The following is a 23,208-nucleotide window of genomic DNA, read 5'->3' as shown; positions in this document are numbered from 1 at the left end:
AAACAATTAAACATTAATTCAAACTTAACCAATAATGCAGTACCACAAGATTGATCAAAATTTAGTTTAACTGTCGAATTACACTGTTGCGTTCAACTTATTAAGAGTTTACTCTCGCCTCCCATTTAACTCAACCCCTTGATGTGAAATCGTTAATACAAGGTTGACTATAATTAAATTGGTGTCAACATGATCATATCACATTAGTTGGACAACAACTACTACATAAATTTGGTATATTTCAATAAATAAATTTACTTTGGAATGTCGTATGGTTAATGAAATCTAATTAACTTTTGTTGCGGTTTATTTCGGCTGCACACAAAATGTAAATTATGGAAAAGAAATAAAATTTTATTAATCGCATGTAACGGGTTACAATGATTAAAAGGAGCCAAAAGGAAAAATGACATCACAACGGAAGAGAAACATCCAACGAGGTTGGCACCGAACCCTTCCGACAACAGGGATATGGTGTGCGCCCAATCAGCAGGGAGCAAGAGCAAGAAATACATGAGGAGAGGCAATGCCTGGAGTTTAACTCATGCAAAATAAACTCACGCTCTCCCCTCTACTTCCCTTGGTATCATTCATTCATTGCTTCCCCTCTACTTTCACTGTTTCTTAATTGGTAAGGCAATCATCAATGGCAAGACAGAAACTGGTGTTTCTTTTTTGCCTCCCGGTGATCACTTGTTTCTTGGTTCTGTCTCTCGCTCTCTCTACCACCTCCGCTCACGGTTCATCGTGTTCCGACTACGTGTTCCCGAATGACAAAGTCTTCGCCTCCTGCATCGTTCTTCCCTGTCTAGATTCGTTCCTCCACTGGACGCACAACCCTTCCTCATCCACTCTCCACATAGCGTACCGCCACACCCAAGTCAGTTCATCTACGTGGGTGGCATGGGGAATCAATCCTATTTCCATAGGGATGATTGGAACGCAGGCCATCGTAGCCTACCCAAAACCTGATGGAACCGTGGTTGTCTTCACTTCGCCTATTAGCCGCTATGAAATCCAGCTGCGAGAGGGGAACTTGAGTTTTCCTGTCTCAGATCTGTCAGCCTCATATTTCAACAACGAGATGATTATATTTGTGGTGATTGAGCTTCCAGAAAACACTACAAGTGTTAACCATGTTTGGCAACATGGACCAGTCTTCGGTAGTAACCTTGGAATGCATCAAGTTTCTAGAAATCATCTCCAATCGATGGGCGCTCTAGACCTTTCATCTGGACAAGCCTCCACATCTGCTCAAGTTTCATCGTGTTCCGACTTTGTGTTCCCAAACGACCAAGTCTTTGCCTCCTGCACCGTTCTTCCCTATCTAGATTCGTTCCTCCACTGGACGCACAACGCTTCCTCATCCACTCTCCACATAGCTTACCGCCACACCCAAGTCAGTTCATCTACGTGGGTGGCATGGGGAATTAATCCTATTTCCATAGGGATGATTGGAACGCAGGCCATAGTGGCCTACCCAAAACCTGATGGAACCGTGGTTGTCTTCACTTCGCCTATTAGCCGCTATGAAATCCAGCTGCGAGAGGGGAACTTGAGTTTTCCTGTCTCAGATCTGTCGGCCTCATATTTCCACAAAGAGATGATTATATTTGTGGTTATTGAGCTTCCAGAAAACACTACAAGTGTTAACCATGTTTGGCAACACGGACCAGTCTTCGGTAGTAACCTTGGAATGCATCAAGTTGCTAGAAATCATCTCCAATCGATGGGCGCTCTAGACCTATCATCTGGACAAGCCTCCACATCTGCTCAAGGTTCATCGTGTTCCGACTTCGTGTTCCCAAACGACAAAGTCTTCGCCTCCTGCACCGTTCTTCCCTATCTAGATTCGTTCCTCCACTGGACGCACAACGCTTCCTCATCCACTCTCCACATAGCGTACCGCCACACCCAAGTCAGTTCATCTACATGGGTGGCATGGGGAATCAATCCTATTTCCATAGGGATGATTGGAACTCAGGCCATCGTAGCCTACCTAAAGCCTGATGGAACCGTGGTTGTCTTCACTTCGCCTATTAGCCGCTATGGAACCCAACTACGAGAGGGGAACTTGAGTTTTCCTGTCTCAGATCTGTCGGCCTCATATTTCGACAACGAGATGATTATATTTGTGGTTACTGAGCTTCCAAAAAACAGTACAAGTGTTAACCATGTTTGGCAACACGGACCAGTATCCGGTAGTAACCTTGGAATGCATCAAGTTTCTAGAAATCATCTCCAATCGATGGGCACTCTAGACCTTTCATCTGGACAGGACAAGCCTCCACATCTGACAGGGGGAGGATTTTTGAAAGAAACTAACACGAGAAGAACAACTAGAACCAGAGAAGACAATAAAGTGTAGATCCTTCCATTTTCATATAGATAGTTCGGCAATGTTTACATTCTTCGTGCCATCGAAGAAGTTTATGTAGTTAGTAGTCGTTTCTTTTGAGAGGAGTTTCCACAGTGTTTGTGCTGGAAAACACATGTTGAAGTTTTAATTTACAGGTATTGAATTAAGAAGAGAACAAAGATATTGTCTTCGAATTCTTCGTATTTGGAATACAGAGATCTAAGATCTTTGGGGAGGTACTAGTAAAACCATAGATGCACTGCTCTCCTAAGTACTGCAAATTTTTACAGTACTACATCTACCAGATATCAAATTTGCCATTAGTTCCGTTCAATAAACAAATTTGATGCTTATGGTCAAGGGCAAATGTGCGAAATTAGAATCCGAATGTATCCTCTTGGCTTACGATAGATAATTTAGCAACTGGAGATTCTAGGTCCTGTAGCTCCCATGCACAAAAGAATTGCCTTTTCAGAATTGCTTGCAGCAATCCAAATCACACTATATAAGTAAGGACTAGGCGGAATCCAAAAACCAGATATAAGCTTTCATACCCTGGATATTGACGATGGTCACGATGCGATATAGGTATTCAGGCCACAGAAGTATATCTTCAGGCAAATAGATAGTCATACATCATGGAACGGTTCACTCAAGCATGAAGTTTTACTCAAAGAATGTTCTGTATGGCACTTACCGGAATGCTGCTTCATTACATGAGGCTGAGGCTGCCATCGATAAAATCAGAATGTTGGGAGGCAAATGCAAATACAAGTCAAGGACCTAACGGTAAATGATGAAATCAAGTCCTGTCTCTATTGATGATCTCACATCTGCTGATCCTTGGTCCAAGCGCAATGGATACAGGACAGTCATCGTATACCCAAAACTTCTCAGCTATCTGAATAGAGAATACTGGAGCTGTGCTAAGAAAAGGCAAACGGTGAATGCCAAGGTCTTGTTAGCTTGAACTCATACCTTTTTCTCTAGCGCATCAAAAGTATGCAACATTAAGGATGTCCGTGGTTGATATCCAGCCTGTTTCAACCTACCACTCATCTCCACCTCCAGTAACGCATGTAAATTTCCTCTAATTGTGACTGTGATCGGATACCAGCGACATATTGATGAAGTGCTTCCAAATCCATTTAGGTTTGTTTAAGCCTGGCATGCAGATTTTCAGAGTGCTGGGAATCAAGCAAAACAAATGGTTGGGCAGGTTTCAGGATAATGAAAAATCCAAGAGAGCTGAAGTTTACACTTAAAGAATGGAACAGAAATAGAGAAGAGACCACACCAATATGGCCGATCAAAAAAGCAAGAAGAAAGAAGAAAGAAGAAAGAAACTACACCAATATGGCCGATAAAAAAAAAGACAAAAGAAAGAAATTGCACCAATATGACCTCATCCAGGAACAGTGACAATTGGATAAAATGAAATTGAAAAAATAGGTGGTTAAATCTTTTCTTTTAGGAAGAACACAGTGGTCCAACCACTAACTTGTTAATAATTTTACATTTGTGCTGCATAAGAAATGCCACAATCCCAAGAATAGAGAAAATAAGTTTATCCAGAAAGTATTGACAAGTATAACTGAAATTCAGACACACGACATCAGTCTCCAAAAACTATACGATGCTTCAAGAAAAGAGATTTAATTTTCTAACCACAGGTACATTTAGGAAATGCCAAGTAAAACTTATTCGTGAGTATCCAAAGATTATCCTTATTGTGCATGCATATGTATGGAAGTACAATTATTAACGAACAAAACAACCTCATTTCTATTTCACAAACATACCTGAAGAAACTTATCCTTGCTTCCCAATCCCTAGTACATGATTACATTGATTAGCAGAGACAAGGCAGAAGGCTCTCGACATAGTTTCCCAAAAAACTAAATTTAGTCAGAATAGCTGGAACCACAATGTCCCTCAACGTTCCTGTTTGGTGATTGTACACAACTAATTTTTCTTCGGCAACCCCAGGTAGTATCTTTACCTTTGTTATCAGAAATTCGTTTTCCGCTAACAAACCCAACAAAACGAGTAGACACATACCATCTATCTCAGTCATAATTTCGATCATAGTTTTGGTCCACGACGCTCTAACCCCGTAGTCCTTCATCGTCCAAACTTCAATTTGGCGGCTACCTCTCTGTATAGAAACCAAACATAGACAACCCCAAACAACCGCCAACTCATATGTCCTAGTCTCATTATTAACCCACGAGGCAGGCAACGGCACTTCCCTGAAAATCTCATCCGCCAAATCAAAAGCAAGTACCAAATAGGAACCATCCCTCCAAAAAAACCCGTGAAGACAACCATTAAAGTACAACCCAAAAGTAATTCCCTCATGGATAATATACTGGTTGTCCTGAATTCTCCTCCAAGCGTTAGTTTTTAATGAATAGACAGTAACAATCATCGTATCACTCAGAGGATAAGATTCAGACTCATCATAGTAAGAGAGAATTACAACCTTGTAATCATCCGTAGACGAATCGTAACCCACACCGTAAAGACACGAGTAGAACCCATGACCAGGATTGAGTACAAAAGGCAAACTGGGAAGTTTCTTGCATTCTCGAGTGGATGGATTTACCAAGAAGAAGTTGGATCTACCCGTATGGAAAAACAGGAGCAAGCCATCGCAAGAGCCCAGTACATCGACCCGCTTGTCCTCTGGGGGCTGGAGCGAAGGGAGATCGAGCTTTGCGGCAAACGGAACGTTGGCGGTGAGATCGACGATGTAGAGGTCTTGGCCGTTGGTGGACTGGAGAATGATGTTGCGGAGGAGGTGTCTGTCAGGGTTACCGGTGTGGGTTCGATTGAAGTGGGTTTGGGCGAAGTTGGGGGAAGAGATTAGGGAATTCCATGAGGGAGAGACGCACTTGAATCTGCACAGTGGCTTCACCGGCAGTCGAGAGAGTACGTCGGCGATGATTTCCGGTGGAAGGTTTCTCCGGAGGTAGTGATCGTCGTTCTCACTGTCAGACATAATTTTGTTCTGTTTGAGTTTAGGAGCAAAGTTTTTACGGAGTTTGACAAGAGATTAAAAGAGAAAATTAAATTGGGGTGCATTTGATTAGCGAGCAAAATAAAATGAAGAGTGTAGGTATCCGTATTTAATTTATTTAATTTTAATGTTTATAATTGAGAAAGAAATGAAAAATATGAAATATTAGTATTTATGTGATTTGGGGTCAAAGTGATAGAATTAATTGTAGAAGGATGCAATATATAATTTATATATGGATATATATAGAAGGGTGAGAGAGTAGGAGATCATTTTTCTCCTCTCCATCTCTCACGTCACGCCTCTTCCTCTCTCTCTCGGCTCTCTCCTTCTCTCTTGCTCTCTCTCCAAATTTCACTCAAACCCATACCAATCAACCTTCAATCCTTCACCCTTTATACGTATTGTGGTCCGTATTGCGCTGGTTGGAGCTCAGTGGAGTCGCATCGCTCTTGGTTTCGATTTCGGAAAGCTAGGGCTCGTATTTTCATGGGTTTCATTCTTCGACCTCAAGGTAGAAATTTCTACATATCAATATATGTGATAGAAGTGTTTTCTAGCATTAAATCGTGTCCTTGGTTGTTGTTGTTGTTGTTGAAATCGTCGAAATCTGCAGAAAATTTGCTCGAACAGCTGTTTGTATCGATACTACTCAAAGTAATATCGATACCCGTCTCTGATGCATTTCGAAGCCCATCTATATCGATACTAGAATCGCTAGTATCGATACAAAGTGGCATAAAATTAGATTTTGTTGTTTTGCACCAAACTTCGTTATTTTGACCCCCGATCATTTCTAACTTGTTTTAAACATCACCAAATCACTCCATAACGTTGTTAATCATATCTGTTGAGTTCGTTGTGTATCTTTGCATCCCTTGTCCTTGTTCGGTAAATTTTGACGTCAATCATTACACGAACTTCGATTGAATTGAAATAATACGTTATGAGGATATGAGACGCTTGAACCCTTGTTGACACAACGATAAACATTCAGGATTCATCGACGGGTGGGTGCCTGATAGGGGGTATCAGGATCCCTTAATTGGCCTGGCTGGAGCAAAAGCTCGTTTTGGTTATTTTCAGGACCTACCGATAGGTATGGTGCTTGGCAGGGGGTATCGAGATCCCTTAATTGACCCGGCAGGAGTTTCGGCTTATGACACTTAACACGAAGCGGTTTTGGACACTTGGAAAGTTGAAATGATTAAAGGTTGAGGTGTTTACCAATTTCATATCAAGTATGTTGGATTGTTCAACCTTGGTTATTGCTTGTCATGTGGTCTACATCCGTTCGTGCCTTGTAATCATTTTTGCATTTCTCTCACATATAATGTTAGCGTAAAATTTTCTACTGGGCTAGTAAGCCTATTATCATTTTCAGGTACTAACACAGGGCAATAGCGTGCATGATTGAAATGCTTGGATGTGGAGTTATTTTTTGAAAGCTAATTATTGAGGAGTTACTTAGTCATCGTTGTAAATCTCTTTTGGAAGATGTATTTGTAACTCTAATTGTAAATCATTTGACTTGGAATACTGTAATCCTTAACTTTCTTTCATACTCAATACTTGTGTTAATTTGGGCCTCGGAGCTAAAGATGTAATGTTTTGGGAACTATTGAATGATGGAAGCGTGACTAAGGAAATGAGAATGCAACATTATTTTGGTTATCATACAGATTATGGCAAGATTTTATTTATGGAAATCATTTATATTTATGTTGAAAATTGAAGGCGTGACAAAAAGTGAAAATGATAGAAGGTGAAATGAAAGAAAAGAAAAAGAAATTTTTTTCTCACATCTGTTTGATTAGAATAGAAGTTTTGTAAGAAAATAATAGAGAAAATAAAATATCCTTCTTTGGAGTGAATAAAATTGTCAAAATTAGAAGAGAAAAGGTGTGAGGAAAGAGAATAAATAAGGAAGTTAGAGTAATTGATGTTAGGGACGGATCCAGAAATATACTCTAATGGGGGCACCTGTTAATTATAATGGGCGAAAGTTTAATTTTTTTAGTTAACAATAGTAGATTGTACAAAATTAAAGTATGCATTACTAATTACAAAAGTTTATAATGCGTTCTTTAAGTTAAATTAGGTAAAAATGAGCACAAAATCTTAGAAAAAAATTTTAAAGTATATTTTAAATGAACATCAACAAATTTTAGAATGGTCGAACTAGTTCTGTTAATGATTTTATTTTTATATATTTCTCCCAGATGGTTAAAAATAAAGAGAATTAAGAAAAAATAGCTTCAAATAGACAAACAGCTCCTAAAGTAACAAGGATAAATGCACCATATGATGAAATTCATATATAAAACTAGTTTGATATGTGTTTTTTCGAGATATATATAAGTGCGTATGTTTATATATTAGCACACTTTTATAATTATGCTAATTTATAAATAAATATTTTTAAAAATATTTTAATTTTGAGTGGAGGCACACGTTTGACCGGGAGCACGTGCCCCCACATGCCCCCGTGTAGATCCATCTCCTATTGTTGTTGATTTTCTCGAGAAAATAAAATTTCCCTACATATTTTGTGAGAAAAAATAAAGCAAGCTGTCATGCTTTAGAGGGTTGTACATGAAAGTTCTGTTTCTACCACTTTCTAGAATATTCTTGCTAAGTGAATACAAAAAAGTATTTTTTTTTTCTTTCTTGCATTTTCTACCATTATCTGGCTAATCAAACGACCCTAAGAAAAAGGGTTTGGTCTAGAAATCTAAATTATTTGGTGCAACTTATTTCACTTGGGTTTTATTTAATTGGAACTTGCTTTGAATCACAAAATTAATGTGATGCGTTAATTTATAGTCCGAGGAATTCATAAACATCAACCCAATCTAATTAAATTTAGCTCAAAGTTGGGTATCAAAAACGAGTATAAACACCTCCCAACCCATCAATGTAAAGAGAGATTTGGGATACCCTTTTCCTTAGGCCTCGTTCTGCTAAGATTTTTATTTTTTATGTATCTATTTTTTATTTTGCAAGACAGATCATTCTCACATAATAATTACATTTAATTAGAAAAAATAAATGGAACGGGGCCTAGTTGTTTTTATCATGCAGAAATAGAATCCATCTGAAGATTCGTTTTAATGAGCCAAGATTTCAGAATAAAGGGAAAAAGTGGCGTTTGGAACTTTGGAGGATAAGCTATCGACAAATACCGGCCCCTGCATGGGACAGTTTTGCTCACATTCATTTTGATATCTGTTTTGACACCTCACCCTTTTGGGTTTCATTGTTCTATTCTGAACTATTGATCTTGTTTAAATGAGTAAAATAGAGGGCCCTATAAAATTTAGCTCATTTTGATATTGGTAAGGATTTGATCCAAACAGTTTTGCAAACACTAGTTCCTGTCACAGTTTCTGTAAAACTGTTTGGATCAAGCACTTATGGATATCAAAATGAGCTAATTTTTTGCAGGGCCCCCTATTTTACTAATTTAAACAAGATCAACGGTTCGGAATATCATAGTGGGACCCAAAACAAAATCGGATGTCAAAATGGGTGTGAACGGAACCGGCCCCAATATACATATAGAAAAAGAAGAAGGTTAATATGTTCGTGGTTTGTGAGGGTAAGGACATTTTTTTAGCGGGGTAATCCTCCGCTCCCATTTTCAATCTTGCTCTCAGGAATTCTAGTAACTACATATGTTTTTAGAAAGACGATTTCACGTTTGCTCTCTCTCTCTCTCATGTATAAAACAGAGTGAGAGACAAAAGTTTCTTACGGATAGAAAGCTAAAAAAGGCTCCGATTTGTAGAACGCGACTCTAAGACATTAAAGTACAATTTCACACATAATTATGTTTGATATTGTTCAATTTGCAGGAATTCATTGGCATCGAACAGTTTCAAACACAATTGATGACCAATCAAGTTGATTTTTTTGACAAATACTTTCCAATGATAGATAAGTTCGGGATGAACGGTTCGAATCACCCTTGTAAATTCGGGTATTTACAGTCCTAGGCACATAACTAATTGGCCACAATTGTTTACGCCACATATCATATGCCACATATCATATGGGGCGTGATAGATTGTGTCAATGGTTGAGTTGAGACCGGTTGACCAAGCTACGATACGTATATAGGGAGAGCCAACAAACCCAACAAAACCAGTAGACACATGCCATCTAGCTCACTCATAATTCCAATCATAATTTTGGTCCACCATGATCTAACCTCGTATTCCTTCATCGTCCAAACTTCAATTTGGCGGCAACCACTCGGTATATAAACCAAACATAGACAATCCCATATAACCGCCAACTCATATGTCCTAATCTCATTATCAACCCACGAAGCGGGCAACGACACTTACCTGAAAACCTCATCTGCCAAATCAAAAATTAAAGCAACTGTCAAATTGAAACCATCAATGTTTTGAAAACCGGACCAGATCGGCCGGTTCGACCAACAGGACCATGCTCCGATCTGGACTTAAACGATAACCGTTCCATGATGAAAACTGGCCTCCTTAACAAAAACCGCTTAATTAATGCGGGTGAACCGTCAAACCAGTACAACCGGATACAGTTTTGGAACCGTTTTGTTCAAGCTACTGTTTTAGGTGTTCATTTATGTTTTATCTAAATTTATATGGGTGTTCCTAATGTATTGATTGAGTGTTCAAATAAAAAGTGAACTAAAAATACTGCTACTAAAATGCCAAAAAAAAAAAAAAAAAACCGTTAGGGTGTTCAACAGCAGCCGCTAGTGAAAATATGAACAGAAGTAATTTATTTTTTTATTTGGAATATTGCATGTCTTTTTCTAATAAACTAAATTTGTGGAATGGAGGGATCCAGTGTTATTTAAGTTCATTTGGACAAGCTTCGAATATCTAAAAATAATCAAATTTAAGAAAATAAAAATCTGAAACTAAATGACGTGATACTACGTGCGTGATATTATCTTTGCCAATGCAAATTATAAGCTGGTCTGGACATCTAAGTTATTAAAAACTAGTACCTTTGGTTGAAGTATCTTCAACCTTTCTGGCCTTGAAGTCATTTTTTTAAAGTTGGGGTTGATAGACATTAAAAAAAATTGTAATGCATGAGATGCGCTATTAATTGTTATCGACGCAAACTACAAAATATTACAAAGAAAAATTATCGCAGATAACATTGTGGGTGTTTGGCGCAGATTATTTTGTTGGATTATAGGTTCTGGATTGAGAATCGTAGAGTTTAGAAATCGAATTATGAAAACCTCCTAATCAGATTTTTTATTTTTATTTTTTGAAAAGATCATAATCATATAAAACGAAATCAGCTGGGTACATCAGAGTTTAGTAAACTTTGCAAATCAGGCGGAATACAATATGAGGAAAACACTGCTCTTCTATTGAGATAATTTGTAGCCAACCAACGCGCCACCTTGTTCTTCTCTCTGGGACACCATGAAAAAGACCATTTTCTAGTCCTAGCCCATTCTCTAATGTCTTCAATCATCGCACGAATCTGCCAAGGTCCAGGAGAATTGGGATCTTTGAAGCAATTGATAAGTTCCAATCCGACTCGAAAATGGCTTCAGAGAGATCCAACTCCCTAGCAATTCCACAAGCTTCTATAGCAAGGGCTGAGGCTCTCACAACCTTACCTATACGCCAAAAGTGAGCTTGTCCACCACAGTCTCTGGTGATCACACCAAAGGCAGCAAAGCTGCGGGAGGATTTGTATGCTCCATCCAAGTTGAATTTTAGAAGAGAGGAGGGGGGAGGGGACCAATTGTTGTTCCTGTGTTGCTAAGGAGGACTAGGTCTTGCTGCTTTAAACAGAACTTGGAGATAATCGATCCCTATTGCCAACATTCGCTGCTTCAATGGTTTCTCCAGGAATTGGGGGCTTTCCTGTGAAAACACAAGTGTTTCTAGCTTTCCAAATTGCCTAACATACCTAAAAAATTGCTGCCATATCCTAGCTCCAATGTAGTTTCCTTTGCCATATGGCCACAAAGAAGATCCTAGCTCCATCCATCTAGCAGCTGATGAGGTACCATGTTCTGTAGTCCAGAAGAATTTCCCACAACCAAACCATACAGCTCTAGTCCAAGGACATTGAAACAGGGTGTGTTCAATAGTTTCTGCAGCAGCTTTACAAAGGGGACAGATGGGGGATGGGGCACACTTTCTTTTGAACAAATTGGCTTTGCAAGTATTTGGTAAAAATGTGAAAAATAGAGAGTGAAAAAAAAAAGAAATGGCATCGCGTATAAGACCATGCCATAGATACAATTATTAGGGACCGTACCGAGAAAGAGGGAGGGTGGTACTGGAAACCCAAACCGAACAAACAAGACCCTATTCTTTAAAGCACAAGTCCGAATATCAAGAGCATATGACAGTCTGGAGCCCCACATTAAACATAACGTAGAGCGCGGAGCAATCCAGGTATATAGTTTTCTTCTTTTTTAACCCAAACATTAGCTCCACTTTTCCATTCAATTCGGATTGGATGGTTAAAAAAATTAACCCGGCATTTATCTCATGTCCAATTATGGAAGACGCCGATAAATTGGTAGGCGAGGCCAGGATTACCGGGACGTTGATCTTTTTAGTAGACCGGGAACTAGCTTTCGATTTCGGGATAGTTGCGCTCCCCACTTGAATACCAGTGTCGTAGACATACACGGTAGTGCTATCGTATTTGTATGGGCCGAAATTGGTGTTCTTGATCCCCAGCACAGCGTTCATTGACACATTGAACGAAGGGCTGCTGGTTACATTATCTGGATATTGAAAAGAAATAGAACTAAACGAGGCCGATTGAAGCCGGATTTGGGGATTTCGGATTCTCGTAAATGTTATTGAGAAGAGTACGAAGATTCCAGCTAGGAAAATGGCAAAGGCTACGCCATACAACAAATGTTTCTTTCGTTTGTGGTGGCGGAGCTCGTTAGAGGTTGCTTCGCCCTCCTCTTCGGCGGGCTGGGAATAACCATCGGCCGGTGCCGTTGGATTGCCTGCTAAGCCGTTCTCCTCAGCCATATGACTTGTCTGGGAAGATGGTTTTTTCTTTCTTGGATTGAATAACTTGAATGAGTAAGCTGTGAAGGGATTAACGAATCTGTTCTTATTGAAAGGAGAATTTTGTTGGTGGTACTGAAGAAAAGGGTTTGGGAGCAGTGGTATTATATAGAGGGAAATTTTCAGATAGAAATCACCTTCCTAAGAAAAGGGTAAACACAGGGGGCAAAAGGGAAGAGAAGAATTTGGCTTGTCTGCGCTACAGATATGCGGTCCAAGCGATCGCAACCGTCGGATAGTCTTTTTGATGGTCCAGATTTGTTTTCAATCTTGTACCGTTAATAAAAGACTTTTACCGGTAATAGATTCAACAAATTTAAACCATTGATTTTCAAGATGAACGGTTCAGATTGAATCTCTCTGCAATTGACTGCAGAGAAATCGGGTTCGGAAGAGAAATAATTTCAATACTATGATTGCCAAACGAGTCTCGCTTCTATGAAGCTCAATTTTGAGCTTATTTTTGTAATGGTCTGATGTAAGCTAACGGAATGATACCAATGTATTCTATATTACAACAACTAGTCTTAGTTGAGACGTGCAAAGCACGTTGCCTTGTGCTCATTTTTTTTTTTTCCTTTCTCTAATGGAATTATATTTTTTTGGGTTTAGCGAAGGATAATCGGATGCAATCGATCTGTATTGGATCTTATGTAATGGTAGGTGTTTTGTTGATTTGTTTGTTGCAAGGGGTTCTTTGATTTGTGTTTTTTTAGATTTTTGTGCTTCGCCCTTCGCCCTTCGTTTATTGGTTATGTGTTGATATGTATATGCGCGTTGTAAGTTTTGTTAACTTTTCCGTACTTTTCCGTTCATCGATGAATGTCACATTCAATGTTGACATTCTACCGAATAGACGATAGAATGTAATGAATAATTTGGAGATGGCAAACCATTGCAACCTTTGGAGAGGAAGGGTAGACAAACAATACACTCAATAATAAACCCATGAGAATCATGAGATCAATAATAAACTCATTTACTAAAAAATGAGAGGAAGACAAACCAAACTTAAAACTAATTATTTTATTAACAAAAAGCCATAGTCCATGGGCTAATCTCGTACGATGCGTTGGTATGAATAGAATAATTAAGCATAATAAATTTGAAAAATAATTTTGTGACTTTGAGATCACGAAATAGCTTTGACCGTTGATGTTAGCGAAGAAAATTTTGGCTTTTGCCAAATGAGATTGATTTATTCATACGAGAGTTTGTAGAAAAAACAAAACAAAACAAATGTACTTGAATGGTTAACATAGAATTGAATATAACTGTGATTTGAGTGTGCCCGAACAACCATATACAAGCTTGTCAAGTTAGTTGTCTCATTTTTTTCCCCGGTGCTAACATATTAGCACTCCGCTGACCCCCGCTAATGTATATCATATGACCACTAAATGAGATTGATTTATTCATATGAGAGTTTGAAGAAAAAACGAAACAAAACAAAACAAATACTTGAATGGTTAACATAGAATTGAATACAACTGTGATTTGAGTGTGCCCGGACAACCATATACAAGCTTGTCAAGTTAGTTGTCTCATTTCTCTCCCCAGTGGTAACATATTAGCACTCTGCTGACCCATATGACCAAAAAAAAAAAGAAAAAAGAACCATATACTACTAGTGGAATTACAAGTGCCTTGCACGTGGTAATGTTTATGTTATTTTTCTTTGAAAGCATTTTCTATTTACACATTCCATATCTTTTGTTACCTCAACGTTCACTTTTGTAACTCGTGAAGAAATAGAACTGAAATTTATGAGGACCCGGTGAGAGAAGCTCTACGATGCTTAACGTGTATTCAAAAGGTTTGTGCATTCTGCATTCCGGCCTTAAACTGAGTGTTTCATCCTCCAAATGCTCTACAAGTTCCGTCCATTAGAAATTGCACTTGCTTTCCCTGTTGATTAGATCATATGAAATCGAGGCTTTTTAATTTGTAAAGCCTGGATGTATAGTGTTTCATGAGCCCAAGACTTGATGAGTCATAGAAAATTGCTTGTCATTTAACGAGCAGAAGTCAAAATGGATATACTAAGCAAACTGAGAGCAATTGGTCAAAAAAATCTTTCCCCATCTTCTCTTTTGGGTCGTCACTATATTGTAAGCTTCGCCTAAAGTAACCAGTTTAGGTATTACGCAATTCTTATTTTCGCAATTTAGCAGTTCAAAAGCCAGCTTTCGATCAAGAAAAAGAGCAACAGTTGGAACCAATTTCAGCAATTCAAATGTAGTTTCAGCATATTGGGAATCAGTTTCAGCAATCAGAACAATAGTTTCTGCATATCAAATGCAAGATTCAGTAGTTGTTATACTTTAGAGCCCTATTTCCTTAGTTCAAAAAACCTATATTTGCTGACAAAAGTTGGAAAGCAGTTACAGCATTTTCAAACGGACACAAGGATCCAAGTGGCACATAAACACCGCCATCCTGTTGGACCCCTCAATTACTTGAAAGCATAAAAAAGAATACAAAGGCCCTTCTAACGGCCAACAAGAGTAGGGGAGATAACACCAAATGTTAGTAGTTTGTCAAGCGGTTGCATGATTCTGACTTTTGAATGAGTCCAAGAATTATCTGGCTACATCTAATTCAAACGGAAGACACCTTCATTGTTCTTGTGGACTCGGACTTTTGAACTTCTCCACGTCGTCTCTCCCTTGACTTTGAGAAGCATATCAATCTTTGCGAATTCCTCAATTACCTGCATTATAACAAACTCAAATGTCACATATAATATATTCATCACTTTCATCATTTTAAAAAAAGTCACTCTGCATGGTGGCATTATGGCATCACATGGAAACACTCATCTTTACGCATGTGGGCTCCGTAAAATTAACAATCAAAGTATTCAAGAGATTTCTTATAAATTCCAATCTCCAGACAAAAAAAATCCCATCCTGCACAAGGAATCCGTGTTGACCTAATGAGCTAGCCAACCTTAGACCATCTATTTGTAATCAGCTCTTAACAGTCACTTTCAAAAAGTAAACGGAAAATCTAAGAATGTTTCATGCCCATATAATTGCTTGACAATGACAAATTGATATGTTTTGCATTTTCCAGCTTTTGTGTTGGGCATGTTTTGCATGCTTCAGTTGGGGTGTGTGTGAACTAATTAATAGACACGGGCATGCATACGAAGGCAAATATGGACATCAGACCCGGAAATGCTATCCAAAAAAACAGGATACAAACACGGTAGATAGAGGGAAATATATTAATTTTATACAGTTTAAGGAGGGGGAAAATCAACTTCTTAAATGAAACATTATAGAAGGGAGGGAGGCACAACGATTCATAAATGTACTTAATGCAGCTAACAGCATACCAAATCATAGAAGTCACAAATATTACATCATAAGCATATATAAGTACAAATTGTAAGGGGTAGGACTGGACAATTACTGTGCCATAGGGTGATTTGAGCTGCTCCTTTTGTATGTCTTTGATGTATCCTACAAAGGTGAAATTTGCTAAACTTATAGATATGGAGATGAATTAAGAGTTCTGTTCACAACCACAGCCTACATATGACAGTCTATTTTAAACTTTGAAATCAGTCATCTATTCAGTTTCTTCAAAGTGGAGGAAGAGTTACCTGGTTCTTGATAGAGGTCCGATGCTTGGACTCAGCCTCATCACTCCAAAAACCATTAGTTTCAACCCACTTTCAAAATCTGGACACAGGGTCTTGCTCTCTCCACCAGTTGATCTCTTCATCTGGACGATATTTGGTGGAATCACCTGAAGTGGAGTGATTTCCTGGTCTATCCATTGAAAAACAAATCAGTGATTTCCTGGTCTATCCATTGAAAAACGAGTCAAAACTTTACAAGTGTAATGCAACTAACTTCCAAAACTCTAAACGAAATCTTCTCTAACTCTTTTTAGCTTTACAAGTAATGATTAGAACTGAATCATTAGGTTACCTCAAGCTAGATAGACCTATGCTCATTTACGGCTATCCTACGTGCTGCTTCGACTGCACTAAACATGGCAAGAGCATCATTACCATTTACACGAATAGTACGAACTCCATATGCCTGTCCCTTAGTTGCAGGAACCTTCAACTATGCCCCACGTTTCTTCGACGGCAACGCATTTCTACGTTCCCGTCGAAGGAAACTCCAAGAAACTCGTCCCAATGACGACGGGAACTTGTTCCTTACCTATACGGAAACTTACGCCCAAAAAAGTGAAAAACGGTTGAAAGACTACGATTCAAGCTGCAATTGGTACCTTTAAAGTTGTTTTGTTCTTGTTGATGTGCACATCTGATATTAACCTTCTAGAGTAATATTAATGCCTTTAACTTTTACGCCTACTTAATATGCACAAGAGCTCTATTGTGTAATCATGTGCTACAATAAAAATGTTGAAATATAACTAGAAACTTATAATTTTAATAGTAATATTTTATGTGGTAGAATAATATTTTTATATTGACATTTAACAATATAAAATTCCAAAATATATTCATAATTTTAATAATTTTTCCTAACCGCTCCCAATGGCGGTCCCACACTTCTATGATCATCCGCTCCTCTGTCCCAGCCCCCGCTCCCGCTCCCGCTCCCATCCCCGCTCCTGCTTCATGTAACTAAGGCCTGTCCTCTAACAGCAATACCATAGTAATGAACAAAACCCCAGAACAACAATGTATCCTGAAAATGAGAATCCGGAAAAGGGAAAGTCAAGAGTGAAAGTGAAGAGGGAAAATACTTTCAAATTGATCTGAGATAGGGGTACTGATGGCCCACCGTTGTTCCCGCTGCTGAAAATAAACAAAACTAAAAGCCGTGAGAAAATCTCCCTAACAGAATCTTGTGTTAAAAATTAGGTGATAATATGAGGAATTCACCTAGATTGGATTGTTATTAATAGGACATATAACAGCCATGAAATCACTTCATCTAATGGCAAAAAACTGTTCATTTGAATGAAACGATTGTAAATTGTATAAACAGGACAGTTCACATGGTTTTGAGAATAAACAGGTAACTTTATACAATTTGATACTGATCAAGTTGATATTTTGAAAAATGTTTTTTCAGTGACAAGTACAGTAGGAACTGTTCGAAGCACCATTATAAATTCGTGATGCATCCCAAAAATTGAAATTTGGAGGTACTTGTTGACCAAGCTAGCTCAAGTATTTGCAGTCATAGGGCACATAACTAATCGGCCACAACTGTTTACGCAACTTATCACATGTGGCGTGATAGATTGTGTCAATGACTCAATGGTTGAGACCGGTTGGTTGTGTTTGTATAATTTCTCTAAGTAAAATTCGGATCGGATCAGATTGTAGCTTCGAGTTCTGATGCCGTACCACGTCCGGACCGGAAAAGTAGAAAGCTGTTTCGGAAGGTAAGAGAAAGTAACAAAGCCATGAAAAACAAACGTAACAAACATAAGGAAATCCTATTCCTATCAGACTTTGGCACACCCAATTACATAAATCTAAACTAGAGAATCCTAATCCTGTCAGAATTTGGACACAGACTTAGTTTCTGAACTAAGAGGTATGAGTTATGTTACCTATATAAGGCGAGCCCATGCCTACGTTTTCCAACCCATGAGAAATAAACTCACTGTCTTCCTTCTACTTTCGTTGTAGCAGTACTCTTTCATTGCTTTCTGCTCTTCCTTTCAACCACCCAAACATGACAATGGCGACAGTTTGGAGTTCCCGTTTTGTCTCCTGATCAGTTTCTTTTTGGTTCCGTTCCTCGTTTTTTCGGCTGCTGGTGGTTCATCGTGTTCTGACTCCGTGTTCCCTAATAACCAAGTCTTTGCCTTGTGCACCGATCTTCCCTATCTGGATTCGTTCCTCCACTGGACTCACAACCCTTTCTCATCCACTCTATGAGGAATAAAAGCCGTGTGAAAATCTCCCTAACCAAATCTTGTGTTCAAAATTAGGTGATAATATGAGGAATTCACCTAGATTGGATTGCTATTAATAGGACATATAACAGCCATAAAATCACTTCATCAAATGGCAAAAAACTGTTCATTTGAATGAAACGATTGCAAATCGTAATATTGTATAGGACATATAACTGAGGGAAAAACATCGAGCATCCCTCCCTATACGCGAATCTGATGACAAGTAGATCTTGTGAGCATTGTTAACACCTCGAAAACCTCTTCACGATCATTTCCTGCAAAACAGGTGAAAGTATTGGATTGAAGGTCAATTTTGAACAAGTTCTAAGTGCCAACTAAGACTGACAAATCCTCATCATACACTCCCTCTGTTGCGAATTGTAAGACCCTTTTTGGCAGTCATACTGGCTACTCAGGTCAACAAATAATGGATTTTCAAAGGAACAAAATCGAGATTTTTTAACCAACCAAAAGATCTCACGTGGTTCTTGTAGCCAGTTTTCAAAATCATCCAAAAGCAATAAATCAGAAACTATTGATGATTTTCTGAGATTTATGAAGTAGTACGAAGGGGCAAACAAATTGGGATTGAGGAAGTATTATGGAACTGTGAGAAGGTGTGATTGTCAAATTCTTAATTTGTCGAACTCTTCACAAGGGCCCTTTTATGTGGAGACTGAGAAGGCTTGTTCGCAAAAATAGAGTAAACAAAGGTTTAATATTTTTTGCGAAAAACCGTAGCATACGCCTAATGGCTTCTCATTTCAAAAGGGAAAAGTTAGAACTTGCAAGTTAAATGCGGTCACTTAAGTTGGACGATAGCTTAACCAAGAAGAAAGAATTAGACAACTTACGCAAACATATAGAAACCTGAGATATCTGCTCTACATGGCTAAAAATGTTTTTGAAGACCCAACGAATGTACATCAAGAAAACTGCAAGAATGCCACAAGTAATGTTTCAAATGAAGAAAAAATTTTGCAGAGCAATTAAATGATAAGTATTAGTGTACAAGCACACATACTCAACAACATAAAGTGAATCCCGAGTGAACGTGTAGTGCCATGACAAGTTAAAGTTTACAGGGTGAACAAGATCAGTATTCAGTGCATTCCGCAGCTTACAACAAAGAGCTAGAATGTTCCAAATCTCTGGTTCAATACATCATAAATCTATGAGATGCCACTGAAGTCTAACCACAAAACTTCCATCACAAGTACGAATATACAATGCCTTTGAAACATGAAACTTCCATTGCACACATGTGTGAGAAGAAGACACAAATTCTTGTGGTTGGAAGAGAAGAGTTAACCTTTCTTTTGAAGGTATCATTCACCAGCATTGTCAGTAACACAATTGAAGAAAGTTCCCATGCATAACACATGATGAAATTAAATCTGTAGGGGAAAGATCTGGATGCATAAGAATAGACAGGGGTATGAGAGACTTCTTTGAATTCATTAAACTAATTGAATTGAAGGATCTACCTATGATTGGGATTTGGGAGAAATTTTACATGGTCTACCTTCCAGGATACAGCTACTCTTAGCAGGTTGGATCGATTCTTAATGTCACATGACTGGCTTGAACATTTTAAGGTTTTTCAAAAGGGGTTGCCTAGATTGGTACCAGATCGTTGTCCTGTCATGGTCTCAGATGACTCTGAAGCCATTTAGGTTTTGTTTAAGCCTGGCTCTCTCACCCCAGATGTATGAAGGTTTGCAAGGAGTGCTGGGAATCAAGCCAAACGCATGGTTGGGCGGGTTTCAGGATAATGACAAAGCCAAAAGAGCTGAAGTTTACGCTTAAAGAATGGAACAGAAATGGAGAAGAAACCACACCAATACACCCGATCAAAAAAAAGAAGAAGAAGAAAACTACACCAATATGACCTCATCCAGGAACCGTGACAATTGGATAAATGAAATTGAAACAATAGGTGGCTAAATCTTTCCTTTAGGAAGAACACAGTGGTCCAACCACTAACTTGGTAATAATTTTACATTTGTGCTGCATAAGAAATGCCGCAATCCCAAGAATAGAGAAAATAAGTTCATCCAGAAAGTATTGAAAAGTATTGAAAAGTATCACCGAAATTCAGATACATGACATCACAGTATCCAAAAACTATATAATACTTCAAGAAAAGAGATTTAATTTTCTAACCATAGATAAGTTTTAGGAAGTGCCAAACAATAGTTACACGCGAGTATCCAAAGATTATCCATATCGTACATGCATATGTATGGACATACAAGTATTAATGAACGAAGCAATGTCATTTCTATTTCATAAAAATACCTGAAGAAACTTATCCTTGCTTCCCAATCCCTCTCCCATGATTATATTGATTAGGAGAGACAAGGCAGAAGGCTCTCGACATAGGTTCCCCAAAAACTAAATTTAGTTGGAATACCACGAACCACAATGTCCCTCAACGTTCCTGTTTGGTGATTGTACACAACTAATTTATCATCGGTAACGCCTGGTAGTATCTGTACCTTTGCGGTCAACACAAATTCATTTTCTGCTAACAAACCCAACAAATCCAGTGGACGGATACGATCTATATCAGTCATAATTTTGGTCCACCGAGCTCCAACCCCGGACTCCTCCATCGTCCAAACTTCAATTTGGCGGTTACGACTCGGCATCGGCATATAAATAGTATAAACCAAACATAGACAACCCCCAACAACTACCAACTCAAATTTCCTAATCTCGTCATCAGCCTCAGCCCACGAAGCAGGCAACGACACTTCCCTGAAAACCTCATCCGCCAAATCGAAAGCAACTATCAAATAGGAACCTTCCCGCCTACAAACCCAGTGGAGACAACCATTAAAGTAAGCCCCAAAAGTCATTCCCCAATGGATATACTGGGTGTCCTGAATTCTCCTCCAAGCGTTACTTTTCAGCGAATAGACAGCCACAGTCGTCGTATCACTCAGAGGATAAGATTCAGACTCGGACTCGGGATCAGACTCATCATAGAAAGAGAGCATTACAACCTTGTAATCATCCGTAGTAGAATCGTAACCCACACCGTAAAGACACGAGTAGAACCCATGACCAGGATTGAGTACAAAAGGCAAACTGGGAAGTTTCTTGCATTCCCTAGTGGATGGATTAAGCAAGAAGAAGTTGGATCTACCTGTACGGCAAAACAGGAGCAAGCCATTGCAAGAGCCCAGTACCTTGTCGTCTGGGGGTTGGAGCGAAGGGAGATCGAGCTTTGTGGCAAACGGAACGTCAGCGGTGAGGTCGACGGTGTAGAGGTCTTGGGTGATGGACTGGAGAACGATGTTGTGAAGGAGGTGTTTGTTAGGGTTATTGGTGTGGGTTCGATTGAAGTGGGTTTGGGCGAAGTAGGGGGAAGAGATTAGGGAATTCCATGAGGGAGAGACGCACTTGAATCGGTAGAGTGAGTTTACTGGTAGTCGGGAGAGTACGTCGGCGATGATATCCGGTGGAAGGTTGTTTCTCCGGAGGGAGGAACCGTCGTTCTCACTGTCAGACATAATAATAATATAATATGGTTTTGTTCTGTTCGGGTTTCGATCAAAGTAGGTAGCGATACAGCCACGACAACATTTGTTACCAGCCGCCAGGAAACTCTGTTTGGAAAGCAACTAGCCAACTAGTAGTAATTGAAGAAAAAATTTAGGAAAAAAATAGGTACAATGTATTGTTTCACTATATTACATTTTACGTGGGGTTTATTCTGAGTTTTATAAAAATTTAAAAAAAATATTTAAAAATTTTAAAATATTATTTTATAGAGCTCTGTAAAAAGTCAGCTTTAATAAATATCGGTAAGTATTATTTCTCAATCTGTAGGGATAAAATCAGCTCCAATAAAGTTTATGGGTATTTTTGGATTTTCATGGGACTTGGAGTGTGCCTCACATGAAATATAGTGTAATTATATACTGTATATAGCATCTCTCAAAAATTTATTATGATGACCTTACATAAGAGAAAGAGTTGGTTCTAAAAACCTAATAAAGGATTGGTTGTTGTGAATCTCGTGAGTGTTATCCTCCCAACCCATCAATTTGATTATCTCGGAAATATTTCTTTCAAAACTTTTAACTGTTTTGTTCATGTTTTTTTTTGTTATTAATGAATTTTTTAATAAAAATTTCTACTTATTTTTTTCTTTTTTCATGTATATATCTTACTTCTATTAAAAAAATTGTTAAAATACTTTTTTTGACTAAAGCAAAAAATTACGCAAACCTATAAAGTGTTTTTATCTCAAAACTGATAATCAAACAAGAGTGTTTGTGGTTTATGATGGAAAGGACATTTTTTTGGTCAAGTAATCCTCCAATTAAACTTTCACTTCCGTTTCCAATCATGCTCTCGTGAGTTTTAGTATTTACAGATATTTTTAAGTAGACGATTTCACGTTTACGCTCTCTCTCGCTCATGAGTGGGGGCATGTAAAAGCAATGGAAGGGCAAAACTTTCTTACAGATAGGAAGCTAAAAAGGCTCTGATTTGTAGAACACGACGGCGGTAAGACATTAAAATATATACAATTTCAAGCACAATTATGTTCAATTTGCGTGAATTCATTGGCATTGAACAGTTTCAAACACAATTGATAACCGATCAAATTGATTTTTTGACAAATATTTTTTCGATGATAAATACGGGATGAACTATTTTAATCACCATTATAAATTCATGATGCATCCAAAATTGAAATTTGGAGGTACTTGGTGTTGACCAAGCTAGCTCGGGTATTTGCAGTCATAGGGCACATAACTAATCGGCCACAATTGTTTACGCAGCTCATCACATGGGGGCGTGATAAATTGTGTTGAGACCGGTTGATTGTAGTTGTATCA

The 23,208-nt window shown here is 38.5% G+C and overlaps 4 protein-coding genes across 11 annotated transcripts; 1 reads left to right on the top strand and 3 right to left on the bottom strand.

Annotated features, from left to right (window-relative positions):
• Nucleotides 1–329: 329 nt before the first annotated feature.
• Nucleotides 330–5,363, bottom strand: LOC131314033 (F-box/kelch-repeat protein At3g06240-like). Its single transcript, XM_058342532.1, has 2 exons — nucleotides 4,162–5,363; nucleotides 330–3,546 (listed from the first exon to the last, which is right to left on the bottom strand). Exon 1 carries the CDS (start codon nucleotides 5,361–5,363, stop codon nucleotides 4,212–4,214), a length of 1,152 nt encoding a protein of 383 aa, XP_058198515.1. The 3' UTR covers nucleotides 330–3,546; nucleotides 4,162–4,211.
• On the top strand, nucleotides 647–2,368 carry LOC131313980 (uncharacterized). The gene has a single exon (XM_058342477.1). The coding sequence runs from the start codon at nucleotides 647–649 to the stop codon at nucleotides 2,366–2,368; it is 1,722 nt and encodes a 573-aa protein (XP_058198460.1).
• Nucleotides 5,364–11,743: 6,380 nt separating the features above from the next.
• LOC131317198 (late embryogenesis abundant protein At1g64065-like) lies at nucleotides 11,744–12,403 on the bottom strand. The gene has a single exon (XM_058346771.1). The coding sequence runs from the start codon at nucleotides 12,401–12,403 to the stop codon at nucleotides 11,744–11,746; it is 660 nt and encodes a 219-aa protein (XP_058202754.1).
• Nucleotides 12,404–14,692: 2,289 nt separating this feature from the next.
• LOC131313989 (F-box/kelch-repeat protein At3g06240-like) lies at nucleotides 14,693–21,932 on the bottom strand. 8 transcript variants are annotated; one of them, XM_058342510.1, is made up of 6 exons: nucleotides 20,651–21,932; nucleotides 19,204–19,284; nucleotides 17,999–18,624; nucleotides 16,056–16,224; nucleotides 15,863–15,912; nucleotides 14,693–15,155 (listed from the first exon to the last, which is right to left on the bottom strand). In XM_058342510.1, the coding sequence occupies exon 1, from the start codon at nucleotides 21,868–21,870 to the stop codon at nucleotides 20,701–20,703; it is 1,170 nt and encodes a 389-aa protein (XP_058198493.1). In that variant the 5' UTR covers nucleotides 21,871–21,932; the 3' UTR covers nucleotides 14,693–15,155; nucleotides 15,863–15,912; nucleotides 16,056–16,224; nucleotides 17,999–18,624; nucleotides 19,204–19,284; nucleotides 20,651–20,700. The 8 variants fall into 8 exon arrangements, with proteins under 8 accessions (XP_058198493.1, XP_058198483.1, XP_058198476.1 ...); XM_058342500.1 differs by having other exon boundaries at nucleotides 15,863–16,224; XM_058342493.1 differs by lacking the exon at nucleotides 15,863–15,912.
• Nucleotides 21,933–23,208: the final 1,276 nt, after the last annotated feature.

The sequence above is a fragment of the Rhododendron vialii genome, chromosome 2a, assembly GCF_030253575.1.
Source record: "Rhododendron vialii isolate Sample 1 chromosome 2a, ASM3025357v1".
NCBI classification, from domain to species: domain Eukaryota; kingdom Viridiplantae; phylum Streptophyta; class Magnoliopsida; order Ericales; family Ericaceae; genus Rhododendron; species Rhododendron vialii.
This window is presented reverse-complemented; position numbering and strand designations above follow the sequence as displayed.

Bases quoted from the DNA above. Each gene is read 5' to 3' on its own strand.
- LOC131313980 (XM_058342477.1), top strand. From the start codon at position 647: ATGGCAAGACAGAAACTGGTGTTTCTTTTTTGCCTCCCGGTGATCACT.
- LOC131314033 (XM_058342532.1), bottom strand. From the start codon at position 5,363: ATGTCTGACAGTGAGAACGACGATCACTACCTCCGGAGAAACCTTCCA.
- LOC131317198 (XM_058346771.1), bottom strand. From the start codon at position 12,403: ATGGCTGAGGAGAACGGCTTAGCAGGCAATCCAACGGCACCGGCCGAT.
- LOC131313989 (XM_058342500.1), bottom strand. From the start codon at position 21,870: ATGTCTGACAGTGAGAACGACGGTTCCTCCCTCCGGAGAAACAACCTT.